The sequence below is a fragment of the Triturus cristatus genome, chromosome 7 (genome assembly GCF_964204655.1).
Source record: "Triturus cristatus chromosome 7, aTriCri1.1, whole genome shotgun sequence".
NCBI classification, from domain to species: Eukaryota; Metazoa; Chordata; class Amphibia; order Caudata; family Salamandridae; genus Triturus; species Triturus cristatus.
The window spans coordinates 185,828,603-185,849,950 of record NC_140590.1 but is presented as its reverse complement, the minus strand read 5'-3'; the positions used below and the strand labels follow the sequence as shown (position 1 = coordinate 185,849,950).

The 21,348-nt window shown below is 42.9% G+C and overlaps 1 protein-coding gene across 5 annotated transcripts in view; it reads right to left on the bottom strand.

Annotated features, from left to right (window-relative positions):
• Positions 1 to 21,348, bottom strand: part of LOC146809180 (uncharacterized) — a 337,838-nt gene that overhangs the window by 47,869 nt on the left and 268,621 nt on the right. For all 5 annotated transcript variants that reach the window (XR_014966353.1, XM_085615976.1, XM_085615974.1 and 2 more), the window contains one exon: positions 17,450 to 17,513. Coding sequence is in view for 4 of the 5 variants with exons in the window: in XM_085615976.1 (XP_085472102.1) it covers positions 17,450 to 17,513 (64 nt within the window). In the remaining variant the exon portion in view is untranslated. The remainder of the gene's footprint in view (positions 1 to 17,449; positions 17,514 to 21,348) is intronic.

The window sequence follows — 21,348 nt, the reverse complement described above, 5'->3', positions numbered from 1 at the left end:
TATAGGGGTGCATGTACTATTCCCACTCCAATCTAAGCCAATTAGAGGAAGGTAATAGTCACTAAAGAGTGAAATTTACAATTTCCAGTACAATCTAACACATTTCATGCAAGATGCTACTGTTATGTACACAATCATTACTCCATACTCACACAAAATTTACAATATATAAAATGAACTAATATGTTCTTAATTTTTTTAAATATTTACTAACATTCTTCAACAGAATCATAAAGAACAAAATCAACAAAAATAAAAACTTTTGTCATTATCATTTCCAACATATAACATCTAAAAACATTTGAATTACAATACTTAAAAATAATATATATTTACAAAAACATGTTTTAGGTGATCCAGGCGTTCCAAGTTCAATGCGTTGATCTGGTTCCCACTACAACTATGATGTCTTGCTTCTGATCAAAAAACAGAAGAGGTGTGGCGCCGCAGCCAGGGCGACTGACTCTGGAATATGGGGATCACGGTTCGATCCCCGGCACCGGCAGCAGATTAGCCCAGCACCATGTGACTCTGGGCAATAGCTTGCTTAATCTTCCAGACGGCCCCCAGCGCCTAGAGACCCTTACGGGTGATTGTTCACGCTTTACAAATGTGGATTATTATTATCAGTGCAGCTGGGTCAATGAGTGGATTATGGCAGATTCAGCACTTTAAACTTACTTCCATGGACCCAGGTCTGGATTGGCACCACTTGGTAGAGCAAGACTCAATGCAGACAGAGCCCAGAGCCCAGATGCTGGTTACAATTTGGAGATAGTAATCTTTGATATCCCTGGGACTTCAACAAACAAGAGGCAAGCCAACAAGCCCTTGGAGATACTCAGGTTCTAGGATGTAGAGATGCAGGTCCCTTCCTTCTCACTCCCAGGCAAGAGGGGAGGAGCCCACCACAACAAAGCAGTTCAACGAAGTGGCAGTTTCCCCAGAAGCACGCCAATCCTTCTTGGTAGAATGCCCTCAGTTCCAGACGTGTTATGAGCTGCTGGTGTCAGAGGTCCATTACTTATACCCAGTTGGGCCTTTGAAGTGGGGGAGACCACTTATAAAATTTAATAAGGTAATTCCAACGTTATCCTATGGGAGGAATAGGCCTTGCAGTAGTGAAATATGGCTCGCAGTAGTGAAAAATGAATGCAGGAGTATTTCACTACTAGATGGCTAACTTGACAGGTCAGCATGGCTGTTTGAAACTGCATTCCCAGGCTCTACAGTGGCAAGCTTGAGGCATGTTGAAATGGTTACTCAAGAGTGTGGATTAATCAGTGCTGCAGGCCCACCAGTAACATTTAATTTACAGGCCCTGGGCACATGTAGGGCACTTTACTGGGGACTAGTAGGTAAATTAAATATGGCAATTGTGGATAAGCCAATGTGACCATGTTTTAAGTATAGAGCACAAGCAATTTTGCACTGGTTTGCAGTTGTAGAGTGCCCAGATTCCTATTGCCAGCAAAAACAAAGTCGGTCAAAACTGTAAAAACAGGAGGTCTGAAGACAAAATGTCAGGGGAAACAAACCAAGGACGGTGAGTCGAACAGTAAGGAACCTCCGCTGGCTTTAATACACGTCCCTATTAAAAGTGATAGATTTAGGAATTGCTCCACAGTGCCATTTTCTTGATGGAACCCAAACAGCACATGAGATAGAAAATTGTTTCCGTCAACCTACTCCTCCAATCTGGAGAGCAGGACGTGGCCTAATATTTAAGAGGTAGAGTATTAAAGTGAAATTGGCTTGTAACAGCTCTGGTTACCACTATAGCCTTTCTTAAAGATTGGCACAACTATAGATTCCTTCCAGGATTCTGGAAGGGGACCCTCACTAGCATCTCCTAAAACATGTGTAACTAACAGGGCAGACAGTAGCAAATTAGGTTTGAATACATTAATTGCGATGCCATCGGGCCGGGTACTTTCCTTTGTTGAATTTCTGGATAGCAGAAGTTACTTTCTTAACCTCTTCGCTGCGGCGCAAATTCCGCCGCAGCGCTCCCGCAGTGCTGACATTCCGATCTCGGGCGTGGTTATGACTCTCCCGGCCGTCGTCCGCACACGCCCATTGTGACTCATGACGGCTGGGAGACGTCATGAGCATGGAAGAGGTTAATGCCTATGGATTAACTCAGGGTGTTAACTGCCTCATGGTCAATTTTTGCCTCAACTGGTTTAGACTGTTTACCCATACCGTTTTTTAGGACAGGGCGGCAGGAGAGGCAGACGTGGAAGAAGAGGGAACAAAAGAGTACAATGGGAAGAGGATCGGAGCACCATGAACACACGGAGCAACACCCGGGACCAACAACCAGGAACGAGCAGCATGAGAGACTAGTGGTAAATTTGACGGACGTTATTCTTACTACAGATGAAGAATCAGTGCTGGAAAAAGGACTAGGGTTCGTACCCACGTCACATTTGGACAAATTCCGATTACGCTGTGAATTGGGGGACTTCTTCCGGAAGATCCGCTTAAAAACATTCTTCAGGGACAAAGAGGACCCACATCTGGACGAAACACACACGGATCTACGGTGCAGATCAACCTTCAATCCCCCTACCAACATGATGCCTCCAGAGGTACTCGCCTTTGAAGAAGCAGTTACGAAAGAGGTAGAATTGTTACAAATCAGGAGAAACACATTCAATAATCTGAGCAAGAAGGAACGAGAAGCCTTAACCTCCCTTCAGTCTAGAACTGATCTAATAATAAAACCTGCGGATAAAGGAGGGGCCACGGTTATCCAGAGTACAAATGCCTACAGAACTGCATGTATGAACCTGCTGGCAGATACAAAATACTACAAAAAGATTAATCGAGACCCCACACAACGGATCAAAACAACAATCTCCACGTTGACCGCGGAGGCACTAGATAAGGATTGGATCACAAAGAAGGAACATGACTTCTTGAATCAGGAGGATCCAAGAATACCTCTTTTTTACACAATCCCGAAAATACATAAAGGGAAGATACCACCGCCGGGTAGACCGATTGTCTCTGGGATAGGGTCCATTCTTGAACCCTTACCCAAGTACACAGATTGGTTTCTACGACCCCTTGTAACGAAGATCAAGTCTTATGTACAGGACACCAAGCACCTTTTCAACCGACTGGATGGGATACAATACAATCCAGATGAGAACATCCTGGTCAGCCTTGACGTTGAGGCGCTATATACAAACATCCCTCAGACTGAGAGCATTAGGGTGGTTGAGGAGATCCTCAGAAAGGAAGAATGGCCATGGGCAGCGCCAATTGAATGGATCACCACCCTTATCCATTTAGCACTCACTGAAAACTTTTTTAAGTTTGAAAATCAGATATATCTACAAACTCACGGCACTTCGATGGGCAGTACATTCGCCCCTAGCCTGGCCTGTCTATATGTGGGACACTTTGAAGACCAACATATATGGACACATAACCCGTTCTCTGCCAACATACTTTGTTGGTATAGATATATTGACGACGTCTTTCTGATTTGGGAAGGAGATACCACTGGTCTGGAAACATTCAAGAAATGGATCAATAGTTTAAATCCCCATCTACATTTCACAATGACTATGAATAAAGAAAGAATATCCTTCCTAGACGTAGTCTTCACAGCTAGTGAAGGTACCCTCAAGAACTCTCTGTTTACCAAAGCTACAGATAAAAACAGCCTACTCAGGTTCGATAGCGCACATCCACGCTCATTAAGAGAGAATCTACCAGTAGGCCAATTTTTAAGGGTTCGTAGAAATTGTACTGATCTGGAAACATACAAAAAGGAAGCGACCATCCTCACTAACAAACTTAAACAAAAATTGTACCCGAGAAAGATCATAGATAAAGCTAATAAGAGAGCCCGCAATAAACCAAGAGAGGCATTGCTAGAGACCCATGAAAAGAAACACTGTGACCAACTGATATGTGTTACAACATATAACACATCTTCTAATGACCTAAAGAAGATAATAAACAAAAAATGGTCTATCCTGACATCGAATACAATAACGTTTGAGAAACCTATGTTCTCATTCAAAAGGAATACAAGTCTACGAGATTTACTGGTACATACTGACACATATACACCGAAAATCACCAGTCAATCAACCCTTTGGAGTACACCTCAGGTTACGGGACACTACCCATGTGGCACATGTGTAGCATGTCCATTCACAGAACACACCAAAGAAATAAATCTGGGATTACACTCTCCATGGGAACAGAGAACTCATACCAACTGTAACTCTGAAGCAGTGATCTATATGATCAAGTGCCCGTGCGATCTAATGTATATTGGTATGACAAGCCGAAAAGTAAAATTACGCATTAGTGAACACAGGAGCACAATAAGACGTGCAATCACAGCAACAAAATTGACTGCACACTACAATGAGAAAAAACACAAAGACACAGAGATAAAGTGGACCATCATAGAAAAGATCAAACATATAAACAACCTCCAACACAAACTCCTAGAGCGCGAACAACGTTGGGTCCACCGATTAAAAACCCATGAAAGGGGCCTTAATGATTGTATACCCTGGAACCAACTAAATAAATGAAAAAAAAGATTTTTATAACTAGGCCACCTTCCTGTTACTTGTTTATTAAATACACGCCCTAATACTGCCTATAAAACTTGGGGACTCTTATATGGTGGCCACATGAATACTAGTTCATATTCCCAATGATAGCATTTGTACACGTTATGCTTTTCCAAGCTTATCCTCCCTTCGTTGAAGGGCACACATATATATATAGATATATATACAACACCTTTTTATATATATAAAGAATAATTTTTGAATCCAGCTTTTCAATTCCTAGAAAAAGTAAGTTCCTTTGATAATAACACGCGGAGTATACCCAGATTAAAACTCCCCCATTGTTCCTTAAACACGACCTGAATATGAATATATCATATGCATCACTATCGGTGATCTACCAATAAGTTCGCTGTCATTATGTTGTTAATTTCCCCAATGATCAGCGTTCAAGTAACGACCAAAGAAGTAGGTACACCACGTGGCCTTCAACTGTGGTGTCATAACACCGTAAAATGGTTATTTTATCTCACCTTCTTTGAATTTATTTTATGCCTTGTGTCACGGAGGCAATATATGTTAGAGAATGGTACCGGTGTTTTTATATTCGTCCGCAGTGTGTAGTGGTTACAAGGAACTACATCTCCCTTGTATCCCGGTACATGTGTAGACGTAAAGACGTAATTCCCACGATCAGACGCCAATAACTATACACATAGCCATTAACTACAGCCCGCATATGCTCTTATATTGCATTTTTTCATAACAAAATGGCAATTAAAGAGGTTTGGATAATAGTAAAAGATTTCGATCTCCGTATTTGTCAACATATCTCACGCGGAACTACAATCCCCATGGTTCCGTGTACGTAATTAACGTCATTCCGTATACGGATATGCGCCTATGACTGACGGCCTACCGATTTGTTTCTATGACAACTCACGGGTTTAAATACACGGTCCCTCCGTTTTTTAAAACGCGAAAGCCGGGGACCGGAGCCAAGTAGGTGTGCACGCGGGGCAGGACTTTTGATGAAGTAAGTCACAGACTGGCAACTTCCAATCCGATCGCTAATACTTTTTATCCTTCGGTTCTCTATTTAGGGAATACGAGGGATTCGAACTTTTTGAGGCTAGATTATAACTACTCACCATATTTGTTAACATTTCCCTTAACCTTCTGGGGTCACGATTTTAGGGTTTGACTATAAAGCTACCCCTAGATGCTTTACGGTCCCCTGAGACACAGAAACCATTCAAGAATTGGGTAAGGGACTATGATCTTTTTGTTTATTGTTTTTTGCACAGAATCAGGAGGGATAAATTATAAATACAACATGATTACGATTACCGCTATTCTTCTCACAAACACGGTATGAATGTGGAATGAATGTGAGGCATGGAGTGTGTTACTAGTATAAGCATAGACATACTGACACAAATTAAGATCAGTTTATTGAGTACCACTGCCACCCCACCAATCATCTGTCACGTAACAGCATTATGTGATGATAAGCACGTGAGTGGCACAAGTTTGGAAGCAATTGATTACCACTATGTCATAGACACTTATTGGCACAAGTGGTTTATTAATTAGTTCCAGAGCACGCATTGTGGGACGAAGTCTTGAAGAAAAACATTGACATTACTATAAAATGTATGTTGTTTTTGTCTTTTCGTTTTTCTTTGTTGTCTGTCTTTTCTTTACAGATGGAGTACTATTCATGATTGGTAAATTATCAATCATCATTACAAGGAGCAGCTACTCTGCCCTTGCATCGCATACAGGATAGGGAAACCCCTTATATCCTGGTTCCTAGGGAGGCCAAAACTTAGCCCTGATGAAAGTCCAGGACCCATAAGGCCAGTATAGGACTGAAACATGTTGGCACTAGGGTCTTAGGACCATAAGATTCCTTATAAGACCCAACATTTGTTTTTTTAGTTACCCAAACAGACCCAAGAATAAAGGGAAACCGGGGATCTGTTTGAGGTATTTTAATTTATTCAGCCCCCCAGGTCACCAACTTCTATCAAGAGCTCCCAACACTGTGGTTGAGCCCACCCCGACTTTTAGGCGTCGGGGTGACCCGATGATGAAGCATGACACCACTAGGGTGTATGAGGGTAAATAAACAAAAAGGAAGATTTTTCCTTGCTCACCTGCTGGTGAAGACGTAGGTATTTACTCTAATTAAATCCTTCACATCTCTCCCCAGTAAAGTGCACCCATATCAACTACGGTTGATCCGTTAGAGTAATTTAAGTGAGTAAGTGATTATATTATAGGAGGAGTTACTCTAACTTGATATCCTCTCTACCCCTCCAGGTAATGAAAAAAAGTGTTTTTCTAATTTACCTTTAAAGTGAATATATTGTTAGCGCAGCGCACAGCTGCAGGGTGTATCAACAGAAATTATCTGTAACATAAGCCATTGTATGTTTCTCTAGTGACCTTCATTAGCACTCACACTCAATTCGCGTGCCTCTTTCCCTCCTTTTAACAATACACTAAAGAAACAGTTAATCATCTAACTGTATAAATATGGCAGAACAACTGGGTATTGGCTATTCGGACGATATAGCAACTGCCATTCTAGCAGGACCATCACTATTACCGGACACAAACATCAGTCAGAATCTCTCCCAAGCTCAGAACTGGGATGAGCTGAAGGAATTAAAACGTAACCAAATGAAAATCTTGTTACATGGAGCCATCATGACAGAGTACCTGAGAGGCAACACAGCACCAACAGGATTACTTGTCACCAATGCACCTAGAATCTTTCTCGAAGACCCCCAATTTAAAAAAGAATGGTCTTTGATTGCGTGGAGATGCTCGCGCGATTGGCTCATTTTAATCATCAATACTGCAAACGTCTAGCAGATGCTCTTTTGATAAAAATTAAAATAAGTGAGGATTCACTAGCGACAGAGATAAAACTATCCCTATTTAAGAAAAAACTTGAGGAAGTAAATAAGGAGATAAGTGAACATAAAGACTATCTCATGCAAAGTAAAATCAACAAACTACAGAAAGACCTAAAAAACTTCAGTCATGAAAAGGTCTATCCTTACATCCGAGACGACTATAAAGGCCAAGAAAATTCGGACTCAGGATCTGTATATAGTGAACAGACGGGATCATCGGATTCTGACTATGACAACTGGTCTAGTGATGGATCAAATAAGAGCAGGCGAGGCAGGGGCAGAAGACCACGGAGAGGTAACTACAACCAGAGATATGGACACCAGCAGATGTACCCATGGCCCGCCCCATTTGGACCAATTCCATTCCAAGGCCCGACCCAATTTCCTATGGGTCACTACTACCAGCCCGACTACAACCAACGTTTTTTAGGACAGGGCGGCAGGAGAGGCAGACGTGGAAGAAGAGGGAACAAAAGAGTACAATGGGAAGAGGATCGGAGCACCATGAACACACGGAGCAACACCCGGGACCAACAACCAGGAACGAGCAGCATGAGAGACTAGTGGTAAATTTGACGGACGTTATTCTTACTACAGATGAAGAATCAGTGCTGGAAAAAGGACTAGGGTTCGTACCCACGTCACATTTGGACAAATTCCGATTACGCTGTGAATTGGGGGACTTCTTCCGGAAGATCCGCTTAAAAACATTCTTCAGGGACAAAGAGGACCCACATCTGGACGAAACACACACGGATCTACGGTGCAGATCAACCTTCAATCCCCCTACCAACATGATGCCTCCAGAGGTACTCGCCTTTGAAGAAGCAGTTACGAAAGAGGTAGAATTGTTACAAATCAGGAGAAACACATTCAATAATCTGAGCAAGAAGGAACGAGAAGCCTTAACCTCCCTTCAGTCTAGAACTGATCTAATAATAAAACCTGCGGATAAAGGAGGGGCCACGGTTATCCAGAGTACAAATGCCTACAGAACTGCATGTATGAACCTGCTGGCAGATACAAAATACTACAAAAAGATTAATCGAGACCCCACACAACGCATCAAAACAACAATCTCCACGTTGACCGCGGAGGCACTAGATAAGGATTGGATCACAAAGAAGGAACATGACTTCTTGAATCAGGAGGATCCAAGAATACCTCTTTTTTACACAATCCCGAAAATACATAAAGGGAAGATACCACCGCCGGGTAGACCGATTGTCTCTGGGATAGGGTCCATTCTTGAACCCTTATCCAAGTACACAGATTGGTTTCTACGACCCCTTGTAACGAAGATCAAGTCTTATGTACAGGACACCAAGCACCTTTTCAACCGACTGGATGGGATACAATACAATCCAGATGAGAACATCCTGGTCAGCCTTGACGTTGAGGCGCTATATACAAACATCCCTCAGACTGAGAGCATTAGGGTGGTTGAGGAGATCCTCAGAAAGGAAGAATGGCCATGGGCAGCGCCAATTGAATGGATCACCACCCTTATCCATTTAGCACTCACTGAAAACTTTTTTAAGTTTGAAAATCAGATATATCTACAAACTCACGGCACTTCGATGGGCAGTACATTCGCCCCTAGCCTGGCCTGTCTATATGTGGGACACTTTGAAGACCAACATATATGGACACATAACCCGTTCTCTGCCAACATACTTTGTTGGTATAGATATATTGACGACGTCGTTCTGATTTGGGAAGGAGATACCACTGGTCTGGAAACATTCAAGAAATGGATCAATAGTTTAAATCCCCATCTACATTTCACAATGACTATGAATAAAGAAAGAATATCCTTCCTAGACGTAGTCTTCACAGCTAGTGAAGGTACCCTCAAGAACTCTCTGTTTACCAAAGCTACAGATAAAAACAGCCTACTCAGGTTCGATAGCGCACATCCACGCTCATTAAGAGAGAATCTACCAGTAGGCCAATTTTTAAGGGTTCGTAGAAATTGTACTGATCTGGAAACATACAAAAAGGAAGCGACCATCCTCACTAACAAACTTAAACAAAAATTGTACCCGAGAAAGATCATAGATAAAGCTAATAAGAGAGCCCGCAATAAACCAAGAGAGGCATTGCTAGAGACCCATGAAAAGAAACACTGTGACCAACTGATATGTGTTACAACATATAACACATCTTCTAATGACCTAAAGAAGATAATAAACAAAAAATGGTCTATCCTGACATCGAATACAATAACGTTTGAGAAACCTATGTTCTCATTCAAAAGGAATACAAGTCTACGAGATTTACTGGTACATACTGACACATATACACCGAAAATCACCAGTCAATCAACCCTTTGGAGTACACCTCAGGTTACGGGACACTACCCATGTGGCACATGTGTAGCATGTCCATTCACAGAACACACCAAAGAAATAAATCTGGGATTACACTCTCCATGGGAACAGAGAACTCATACCAACTGTAACTCTGAAGCAGTGATCTATATGATCAAGTGCCCGTGCGATCTAATGTATATTGGTATGACAAGCCGAAAAGTAAAATTACGCATTAGTGAACACAGGAGCACAATAAGACGTGCAATCACAGCAACAAAATTGACTGCACACTACAATGAGAAAAAACACAAAGACACAGAGATAAAGTGGACCATCATAGAAAAGATCAAACATATAAACAACCTCCAACACAAACTCCTAGAGCGCGAACAACGTTGGGTCCACCGATTAAAAACCCATGAAAGGGGCCTTAATGATTGTATACCCTGGAACCAACTAAATAAATGAAAAAAAAGATTTTTATAACTAGGCCACCTTCCTGTTACTTGTTTATTAAATACACGCCCTAATACTGCCTATAAAACTTGGGGACTCTTATATGGTGGCCACATGAATACTAGTTCATATTCCCAATGATAGCATTTGTACACGTTATGCTTTTCCAAGCTTATCCTCCCTTCGTTGAAGGGCACACATATATATATAGATATATATACAACACCTTTTTATATATATAAAGAATAATTTTTGAATCCAGCTTTTCAATTCCTAGAAAAAGTAAGTTCCTTTGATAATAACACGCGGAGTATACCCAGATTAAAACTCCCCCATTGTTCCTTAAACACGACCTGAATATGAATATATCATATGCATCACTATCGGTGATCTACCAATAAGTTCGCTGTCATTATGTTGTTAATTTCCCCAATTATCAGCGTTCAAGTAACGACCAAAGAAGTAGGTACACCACGTGGCCTTCAACTGTGGTGTCATAACACCGTAAAATGGTTATTTTATCTCACCTTCTTTGAATTTATTTTATGCCTTGTGTCACGGAGGCAATATATGTTAGAGAATGGTACCGGTGTTTTTATATTCGTCCGCAGTGTGTAGTGGTTACAAGGAACTACATCTCCCTTGTATCCCGGTACGTGTGTAGACGTAAAGACGTAATTCCCACGATCAGACGCCAATAACTATACACATAGCCATTAACTACAGCCCGCATATGCTCTTATATTGCATTTTTTCATAACAAAATGGCAATTAAAGAGGTTTGGATAATAGTAAAAGATTTCGATCTCCGTATTTGTCAACATATCTAACGCGGAACTACAATCCCCATGGTTCCGTGTACGTAATTAACGTCATTCCGTATACGGATATGCGCCTATGACTGACGGCCTACCGATTTGTTTCTATGACAACTCACGGGTTTAAATACACGGTCCCTCCGTTTTTTAAAACGCGAAAGCCGGGGACCGGAGCCAAGTAGGTGTGCACGCGGGGCAGGACTTTTGATGAAGTAAGTCACAGACTGGCAACTTCCAATCCGATCGCTAATACTTTTTATCCTTCGGTTCTCTATTTAGGGAATACGAGGGATTCGAACTTTTTGAGGCTAGATTATAACTACTCACCATATTTGTTAACATTTCCCTTAACCTTCTGGGGTCACGATTTTAGGGTTTGACTATAAAGCTACCCCTAGATGCTTTACGGTCCCCTGAGACACAGAAACCATTCAAGAATTGGGTAAGGGACTATGATCTTTTTGTTTATTGTTTTTTGCACAGAATCAGGAGGGATAAATTATAAATACAACATGATTACGATTACCGCTATTCTTCTCACAAACACGGTATGAATGTGGAATGAATGTGAGGCATGGAGTGTGTTACTAGTATAAGCATAGACATACTGACACAAATTAAGATCAGTTTATTGAGTACCACTGCCACCCCACCAATCATCTGTCACGTAACAGCATTATGTGATGATAAGCACGTGAGTGGCACAAGTTTGGAAGCAATTGATTACCACTATGTCATAGACACTTATTGGCACAAGTGGTTTATTAATTAGTTCCAGAGCACGCATTGTGGGACGAAGTCTTGAAGAAAAACATTGACATTACTATAAAATGTATGTTGTTTTTGTCTTTTCGTTTTTCTTTGTTGTCTGTCTTTTCTTTACAGATGGAGTACTATTCATGATTGGTAAATTATCAATCATCATTACAAGGAGCAGCTACTCTGCCCTTGCATCGCATACAGGATAGGGAAACCCCTTATATCCTGGTTCCTAGGGAGGCCAAAACTTAGCCCTGATGAAAGTCCAGGACCCATAAGGCCAGTATAGGACTGAAACATGTTGGCACTAGGGTCTTAGGACCATAAGATTCCTTATAAGACCCAACATTTGTTTTTTTAGTTACCCAAACAGACCCAAGAATAAAGGGAAACCGGGGATCTGTTTGAGGTATTTTAATTTATTCAGCCCCCCAGGTCACCAACTTCTATCAAGAGCTCCCAACACTGTGGTTGAGCCCACCCCGACTTTTAGGCGTCGGGGTGACCCGATGATGAAGCATGACACCACTAGGGTGTGTGAGGGTAAATAAACAAAAAGGAAGATTTTTCCTTGCTCACCTGCTGGTGAAGACGTAGGTATTTACTCTAATTAAATCCTTCACATCTCTCCCCACTAAAGTGCACCCATATCAACTACGGTTGATCCGTTAGAGTAATTTAAGTGAGTAAGTGTTTACCCATACCATCACAGCCAGAGTCAAAGACCCCCTTCAAAATAACATTTCCATGTGTCACCTGCGATGTAACAAGTAATCCCGGAGCCTAATTTATCCGAAAAAAAAGGGTCGACTCATGACCTCCCAAATTATTCCTTAGGCACCCTGCAACTTCGAGGTCAGCCCAAGCAGTTCTTCTAACTTCCTCCAGGTTTTAAGAACTGACCTATGGAGTGCACTGACATCGTACCAAGTTGATATCATGTGAGCCAATACTCAAGGCCACCTTAAATTGCTTGTGCTCTGCCATACAGACTGAGTTGACCCATTTATAAAGTGGCGTACTACTGCTATATTTCGGGGATTCTATGATGTCAAGCAGTTAAGTATGAAATTGGTGTTTCTGACTATCAGAACCTTAAAAAAAAAACGGCGGATCTACTTTGCCCCAAATAAACCTAATGCCCATGCTTTCTGAATACACTAACTCCTACATTAATCTAGCATTCATTGTATACTTAATGCCAAGTTAAAAATCACCTGGTGGAGATGTGGTTACTAATACGACTAACAACGATCTTAAAATCAGCCAATTGGTAACTTATGTCATGGGAAAATACAAGAAAATCATAGTACCACCCTGCCCATAGCCAGTAAAAGTTGGTATATGTGATTTGACTTCCTATAGGTAATCTCATCCAAAAACGAAATTGTTTTTTAGGAGCCCATTTAACTTCTTCACCATAGGCAGCGTGTAATAAGGGAGTGGAATCTTCCTAATTTGTGTCAACAAAACCGCAAACTGGCCACCTGCAAAATATGCAGGTGCCCGTATTAAAATCTCTTGCCCTTATGACTAAAATATGTTGGAGATGTTTAGTAATACATTTTACCAAACCATTGTCTAGCTGATCAATTACTTCAGTTATCCTAATTATCAAAAATGTTGTGATACAAGTTAATAAGCAGGAGATCAATTGATCTTTAAAAAGAGATACAGTAATTGAAACCAGGTCATACTGTACACTATTTCAATGATTATGGCTGGAACTTTAACAGACACAAGGATAGCTAAGCCTCCTTGTGGTCTATCTGAGGATGAATCAATCAGTATTCTGGAGTTTATTATGAATACCGGCTAGGTTCCAAGATAAAAGTCTTGGGGCACATGCATCAATCATTTTTGTCTTCGCAAACGGGCCGATTTGCAGAATCAGCCCATTTGTGAATGCAAAAAATGCTTTTCAGATGCAGCTAACCCTTTTTTTGCAATTCAATAACCGGAATCCCAAAATGCATTCGCTATTCGCTATTAGGAAGGGGCGTGGTTAGGGCATCCCTTCCTAATACCAAATCGCATCAGTATGGAGGAATGTTTTGTGACCGAAATGCGGTTGCAAAATATTCACATTTTACCACCTACTTTAAGTGGTAACCCATTCGCAAATGGGAAGGGGTCACTAAGGGACCGCTTCCCCTTTGTGAATGTTTGTTACAGTCTTTTTTTTAGAGCAGGCAGTGGTCCCAAGGACCACTGCCTGCTCTCAAAAAATGAAAATAAACTTTTCATTTTTGTTTTAAAAACGCATCCCGTTTTCCTGTAAAAAAAAAAGATTGCTTTATTTAAAAGCAATCACAGACATGGTGGTCTGCTGATCTCAGCAGGACACCATCCCTGTGATTTTTGAGATTCCTAATGGATCACAAATTACGACAAACCTCATCAATATTGATGAGGTAGGTAATTTGCTACCCATTAGGACTCGTAGAAAGTGTTCAAAACACTAAACACTTTTATGCATGTCCTTGTGCGATTTCCTAATTGTGTATCACAATGATTCACAATTAGGATATCGTATAATGGACTATTGATATATCTGACCCTAAGGCCCTTCTGGTCAAAGACACGGTTACTTCGAGAGGACTATGTAACAGTGGCGCTGGTTAAGGCATTCTCCATTGTAGGAAGGTTCAATTGCGATGGAAGCTCCAATTGTATTGGAAAAAACCTAATCAGCCTATAGGTGATTGTAGTTACTCAATGTCTTAAAATAACTCAATGGGGCAAATTGATTTTGCAGCTCAAGATTGTGGAGAGAATGTGGCCTAACATCTAGGGCGGTCAACCTCGGAGCTGGTAAATCGGGTTTGAGTCTCGGCCGGGACGCTCAACATTCTATGAATCTGGGCAAATCACTTAATCTCCCCCTGCCTAACAAAAATTAATGTGTCCATCTGTAACGTAACTGGTGCTCATGTAAAGCACTCCTATACCTCCGGGTCTAGTTTGCGCTATATAAAACAAAGAAAAAGATTGAAACCAGTATACACATTGCGGTTCCCCAAGGGATACTTGGATAAGGGTTGCACTAGGTGTTGGAGAAAAGGAGGTGACCTGTAGAAATTCCACAGGGGGTGCACCCAATTTTCCTAGGGGATATTATAAGGTGATATAAATGTTATAAAAGTTCCTGTACCAAAGGAGGTAGTTTAAAGTTTATTACAATGCAGTTACCAAATAAGTGTTTATGTGTTAAAGCCTATCCATTCAACCCTTCTCAGAGAGTATTACCTGGAACAAATCTGTATGCCACCCCACATTTTTTCCATGCCAATAAATCACTTAGTAATTAAGGTCTTTCCAATCTTCATTCTGGTTTAATGCCAGGGGATGTACCGCCTCTAAGATGATCAAATAAGGGATATACTCAGGGGGAAGTTGGAGACGTGTACCACAATTCCTCCAACAGGTCCCTGTGCTCCTTATGAGTAAGAGGCTTGTCCTGGCCAGACAGCCCCTGTGTTCATATAACTATAGACTTTGTTGCTTCAAGAGATTGCGAATAATCCATTGGTGCTTGTGGAGCACTCATAGAAATACTCTTATCATAGACACTACTAGGACCAGATGTCTGCCTAGTCGGTAAACATTTGTCCAACTGCTGTTTTGGAATTAGCTGATAAATGTTGTCTGCCAACGTGTTAAAACATCCTGGAATCTCCTTAAGTAAGTTGCTTAGCATTGCCTAAACTGTTTTAAACAAACTTTTACTATGATCTGTCAGTTGCAAGCACATGACCTTCATATCAACAGGAGCCTCATCGTGTTTGCATCTCCGCATTGAGCATTTTACAGATATAATTATGTGGGGCTACTTTTTGGACATACAAAGACTGTCACTTTTATAAGTGACCATATTTTAGCCTGGGCGTAGTTCGGGAAGTGAAAATAAAAACTATGCCGCTCTAAGGGGAGCTCCGCGAGCAGCGGACTGCATCGGATATATGCAGTTTGCGGTGATTTTCAGTGCCAGGTGCTTGTCCGCACTGTGCAATCATCGCGAACGGCACCATGCACAGCGCAAACAGGTACTGCTTCCTTTCTGCCGCTCAAGTAGATTCTTACTCTTGCGGCAGCTTTCTCAATGGGAACGAACAGTTTCTCAACGCGACCGGTCGCGAGCATACGCGACCACTCACAATGAGAAATCTGACCACCTGCATAGAGAAATCTCGCCGGGAGGTTGATTTTCAACGCTTGCGCTCAACAACTTGATGTTGACGATCGCAAATGTGTAAAAATCACACCGGGAGGTGGATTTTCCTTGCTCACGCTCACCAACTTGCAGTTCATAAATGAGAGTCTGGGAAAAAAAAAACGCTCTGCTATGCGAAGCGGAGTTTTTGGAACTCCGCGTAACACGGAGTGCGGAAAACTCTGCAAACTCCGCAAGCGGAGTGGAGCTCACCACCCAAATTTACCCTATTTCCGCTTCTTTTTAGGGGGAGGAGGACTTGCTTATCTGTAAGGGATATCAGGAGAACAATAACAGAGGCTGCACATGAAGATTTATTAGAGGCAACTACCTCATGAACACCAATAGTTGCTTCAACCTGATGCTCTTGTTGAAAAACATCCTCCACTTGCTCTATCACTGAATTTATTACTTGAGGCCGGAGGCTCAGTTAGCTTTGTTGGTTCACGAACAATATGGGGTTGATTCTTAGTGATATGCTGTACTGCATCAATTCTTACCTCACCAAGACCAAACTCTGAGTTGATGGCACCCATGACAGTAGTTAAATAGCTGGTAATTAAGAAGTGGCTGGTTTAATAGAATCTTTCCCTTCTTTTGACATATTGACCTTTCTTTTTCCCCATGTAAGGCAACTTAAAGGAGGAAACAGAGAAAAGTAAAGTAAGGCATTGGCCTACCTCCAAAATATTTAACTTGAGGGAAAAAATAAACTTCTCCGTACAGTACCAAGGCAAATCATTGATGGAAGAGCAAAGAGAGGTGGCCTGGCCCGGCTACGTGTGGATGGGGCCTCACGTGGTCCAGTCTGTATTCGTCTCAAAGGAACACATCAGGGATTAAGGGGAATGAAGTTGAGCCCTCGAGCCTCGTGTCATATGAATGTCTGCTCACCCTGGGTGGTGTTAGGGGCTTCATGGGCTTCCACCCCAGGATCAACCAAAGTCTTGACTCAGGCCCAATCAGAGATTTCTCACCTGGCGAATCTGAGAAGCACTCACCAACCCTGAGGGACCTCCATTCAAAGTGTTCTACGACAAAGGACACCGGTGCAGAGACCCCAGGAGTCCTCAACATTGCCCCAAAAGAGCAGTACCCGTTTTTTCAATCTGTGCAGACTGAGGGCCTGGTTCACAAAGGTAAACTAAGACCTGAAGTCCAACTTTAGCCCTGATTTCTAAGTTTAGGCTAGAAGTCTAAGAGCCTGATTCACAAAGATTCAGACCTTGAGACTTCAGTTCTAAAGTTAGGCTCAGGTATACGTTTACCTGTGTGAATCAGGCCTTGAGTGGCAGAGGGGGACATCTGAGTGAATGTATCTGGTGCCCTAGAACCCTGACTGTACTTGAAGCCATAGCATAGAGGATGGAACTCACGTGCATATTGCCAAAGGATACTTCTTGCTTACCTCACTACGGCACCAATAACCACGAGTAAGGGAAATATTGTTCCACCAATCACAGTGTAATGATCTATGTAAAACAAAAAGAATATCATTAAGCCTCCATAATTAAACAAGCACAAATTACAAAATGCAGGCAACCAATAATATGACATGAAAAAGTCACTTTAAAGAATTAAGAGGAACAGTACGACACCCTTGTGGTAAGTTGGCCTGGTATATGCTGTCCACTAATTAAAGTGGGCAAATTGCGCCAGTCCAAACGACCCTTGTTGATGATTAGGTTTAAGACAACCTTTATAGAAAGCTATCCTAGTCGTAGCTGTGGAGAACAGCCTTCAGGCTAAGTCTCAAAGGAATGTAAAGCAGCTCCTGAATGACCAAATGAAAGGAGAACTATACAAGAGATATATAAATTATATGTATTTATTACTAAATACTCTCTACTAACCTCTTTATGAGATTAGAGCACAAGATACACAATACTGAATCAATAGAATGACAGTAAATAGCACAATACACAGCGGGCTCCAGGGGGAGACCGAACCATATACTAAAAAAATTGTATAACAACAACTTCACTAGACACAGTGCCTAGAGCACGTAGAATCGCTGGGACCCCAAGGAAACACCAAAAGTAGTGACACAGGCGACCCACGGAGGACGGGTGTAGTGTGCGAACACAGACGCGAGCTCCGTACAACTCTATGGGAAAGTTGCTGTTGGAAAATTACAGTTTAAGGACACTTCGGAGAGGACTTCAAGCAAACCCTTTGGAACATAGAAGGTTCTAAGACCAGCACCCTTGTGAGTACCGAGGTACCTGTGTTACCTATCCCAGAGGAGCTGGGTGCATAGGGTCAAGTGGTGTCGGAAACCCTTGTCGTTTTCAATGGCGTGATGCGAAGAAGTGCTGCTGCTGGGAAGATGAAGTGTCCAGTGGAAACCAAGCCTGGATCTGAGGTTAGAAGAACTTGAGAGCAGAGGGGACAGAGTCTGGGTCATTTCAGGGTGACCAGGGGCTCAGCAGGCGAATGTGTACCGATGTCAGGTGCTTCAGGTGTGAAGATAGGATGCTTGACGCTGCAGCCACGGGGACCAGGAGACATTGACGATGCCCAAAGTCCGGAGGTGAGCTGTCCCACAAAGGATGTTGAGTGCTGGGGGGTCAGTGTCTGGATTGAACACCAACAAGCCTTGGCAACGGCAACCCACGCGGGCAGAGGAAACAAGTTACGGTGAGGACCATCAAGGTCCTGAGGACTCCCCAAGCAATGGAGAGTCGGGGCACATCTGGAGCAACCAGGAAAGCCAAAGGAAAGTCAAAGTTACCTTCACAGGGACCCACAGGCCAATGGACCAGGGATCACGAAGGGACCTCAAGCTTAATCACGAAATACCAGCCCACGGAACATTTGTGGAGTGGAGGCCAGAAACCTTCAGTGGAAATACTGCTTGGGGTCAGGACTACACGTAGCTCAAAGCACAGCCTCAGGGATTGCCAAAAAGCGTATGCTGCAGCAAAAGTACACAGTGCACAGGGTTCAAGTTGCACAGTCCCCACGAGGGATACTGGTCTCAGAATTGCTGAGAGGTCAGATCAACCTCAGGATGCTCGGGAACCCACCTCCTGTGTTGCAGAAATCTTCAGAGTCCTCAGGAGCTTGGGAGATGCAAACCGGTCAGATGCATTAAGGTGCCTGCTGCTGCAGGGGAGTAACTCCTTTACTCCAAGGGAGATTTTTCTGTCGTCCAGCAAAGTGTAGACCGTCAAAGTACTTGGTTTCTGTTGCAGAATTTCATCCAGGTAAAATCCAAATTTCTGCAGTCAGGGTTCCTACTTTATACCCAAGGAAGGGGTTGGACAAACTCGGGGAACCCACCTATGGGAGGGTCAGGACAGAGGGGTGGCTACACCTATGTCCTTTGTCCAGTTTCACACCAGAGCAGGAGCAAATGGCTGCTGCAACCGGTTTGAGCTGGACTATGCACAGGGACACCAAATGTGCCCCCATTGCAGAATTTCAGGCACTCTCAGAGTGCACCGACCCACCCCAATACACTGAATCCTGTCTGGGAGCTGGTTACACCTCCCTGTGACAGGGAACCTATTGCCAAGCCTTCCCCTGCTCAAGCTCAGCTCAGCAGCAGGAGGGCAGAATCGTGTGTGTCTGGCAGCATCCATTTTGTGATGCCAGGGTCCAGAAATCTGGTACCGCGTGTACCGGTGTTTCACATAAGTCCGTCTAGGAGGGTGGAATCATACCTCCACCGCCAGCTACTGGTGGGGAGGTATGATTCCAAGGTGTTTGACACCAAATACGACATGTTTCTAAGCAGCCGTTTTAAAGTTCGCATTTACCGCGAGGTTATAATGCACTTAAATAGATATGGTTGGCTGTATCACAGACAGGAAGAAGTGTGGTGCCGCAGCCAGGGCGACTGACTCCAGAATCTGGGGATCACAGTTCGATCCCCGGCACCAGGTCAGCCCAGTACCATGTGACTCTGGGCAATAGCTTGCTTAATCTTCCCGACGGCCCCCAGCGCCTAGAGACCCTTACGTGTGATTGTTCACGCTTTACAAATGTGGATTATTATTATTATTAGACAAACCCCAGAAAATAGGTTCCGAAGGCTGCAGAGGGGCTCTGCTCAGGCAGGGGCACCCTCTCACATAAAACCCAGCACCCTACTTTCAGGATTGATAAGGCCTGCCACAGGGGGTGACTGATAGGTTTATATGTGCATTGATATAGATATAGGTAACCTATATCTAAGTAAGGGGTGCATGCACCATCTAACACAGGCTGCAGTAGTAGACCTTTGGTGTCATTTTGAATGGCCTCTCAGGGGTGGTACAGTACATGTTTTATCCCCTGGGAGGCCTCTGGGGCACCTATGCCCTTGGTACATAGTGTACCATATACTAGGGACTGATATGGGAACCCCAGTATCCAATCTGGAGTGTACCTAAAGTACTTGCAATCAATTTAGAGGAGAAAGCAGATAGACTGGAGTCCTGAATAGCGGGATCCGAGTCAGTCTAAGTCGAAAACAGTGATACACCATCAAAAAGAGGGGGTACCAATGTGAAGCAGATCCTACTCTCCTACACAACCCCCCAAACGTAGGGACATTAAACTAACCTTGACCAGTTGAGTCTTCATGTTCCAAGTGGAAATATCTTAAGAGTCCACCTGCATTGGCATGGATACTCCCAGGTCTATGTTCCACTGTATAGTCCATCCCCTGTAAGGAAATTAACCACCTCAAAAGTTTGGGGTTTTCACCCTTCATCTGTTTTAGCCATAAGAGGGGCTTGTGGTCTGTCTGAACAATACAGTGAGTGCCAAACAAGTATGGCCTCAGCTTCTCCAAGACCCAAACCACAGCAAAGGCTACACTCTCAATAGCTGACCAACGTTTCTCTCTGAGGGTCAGTCTTTTGCTAATAAAAGCTACTGGCTGATCCTGACCTCCTCAATTCAGTTGTGATAACACAGCCCCTACCCCTAACTCAGATGCATCAGTTTGAACAACGAATTGTTTAGTATAGTCAGGACTTTGCGGAATGGGAGCAGTGCATATGGCCTGCTTCAGGTCATCAAATGCTTTTAGACGGCTAATTGTCCACTGAACTTTCTTCTGCATTTTCTTGGAAGTTAAGTCATTCAAAGGGGTCACTATGGATCCATATCCTTTGATAAACATCTTGTAGTACCAAGTCAGGCCCAAGAAAGATCTGACCTGAGCCTGGGTAGTTGGAACAACCCAGTCCATCATTGTCTGGATCTTGCTCTGCAAGTGTTGAACCTGACCTCCACCCACAAGGTGGCCTAGGTATACAACCTTACTCTGCCCTACCTGGCACTTGGTAGCCTTGATAGTGAGGCATGCTTTCT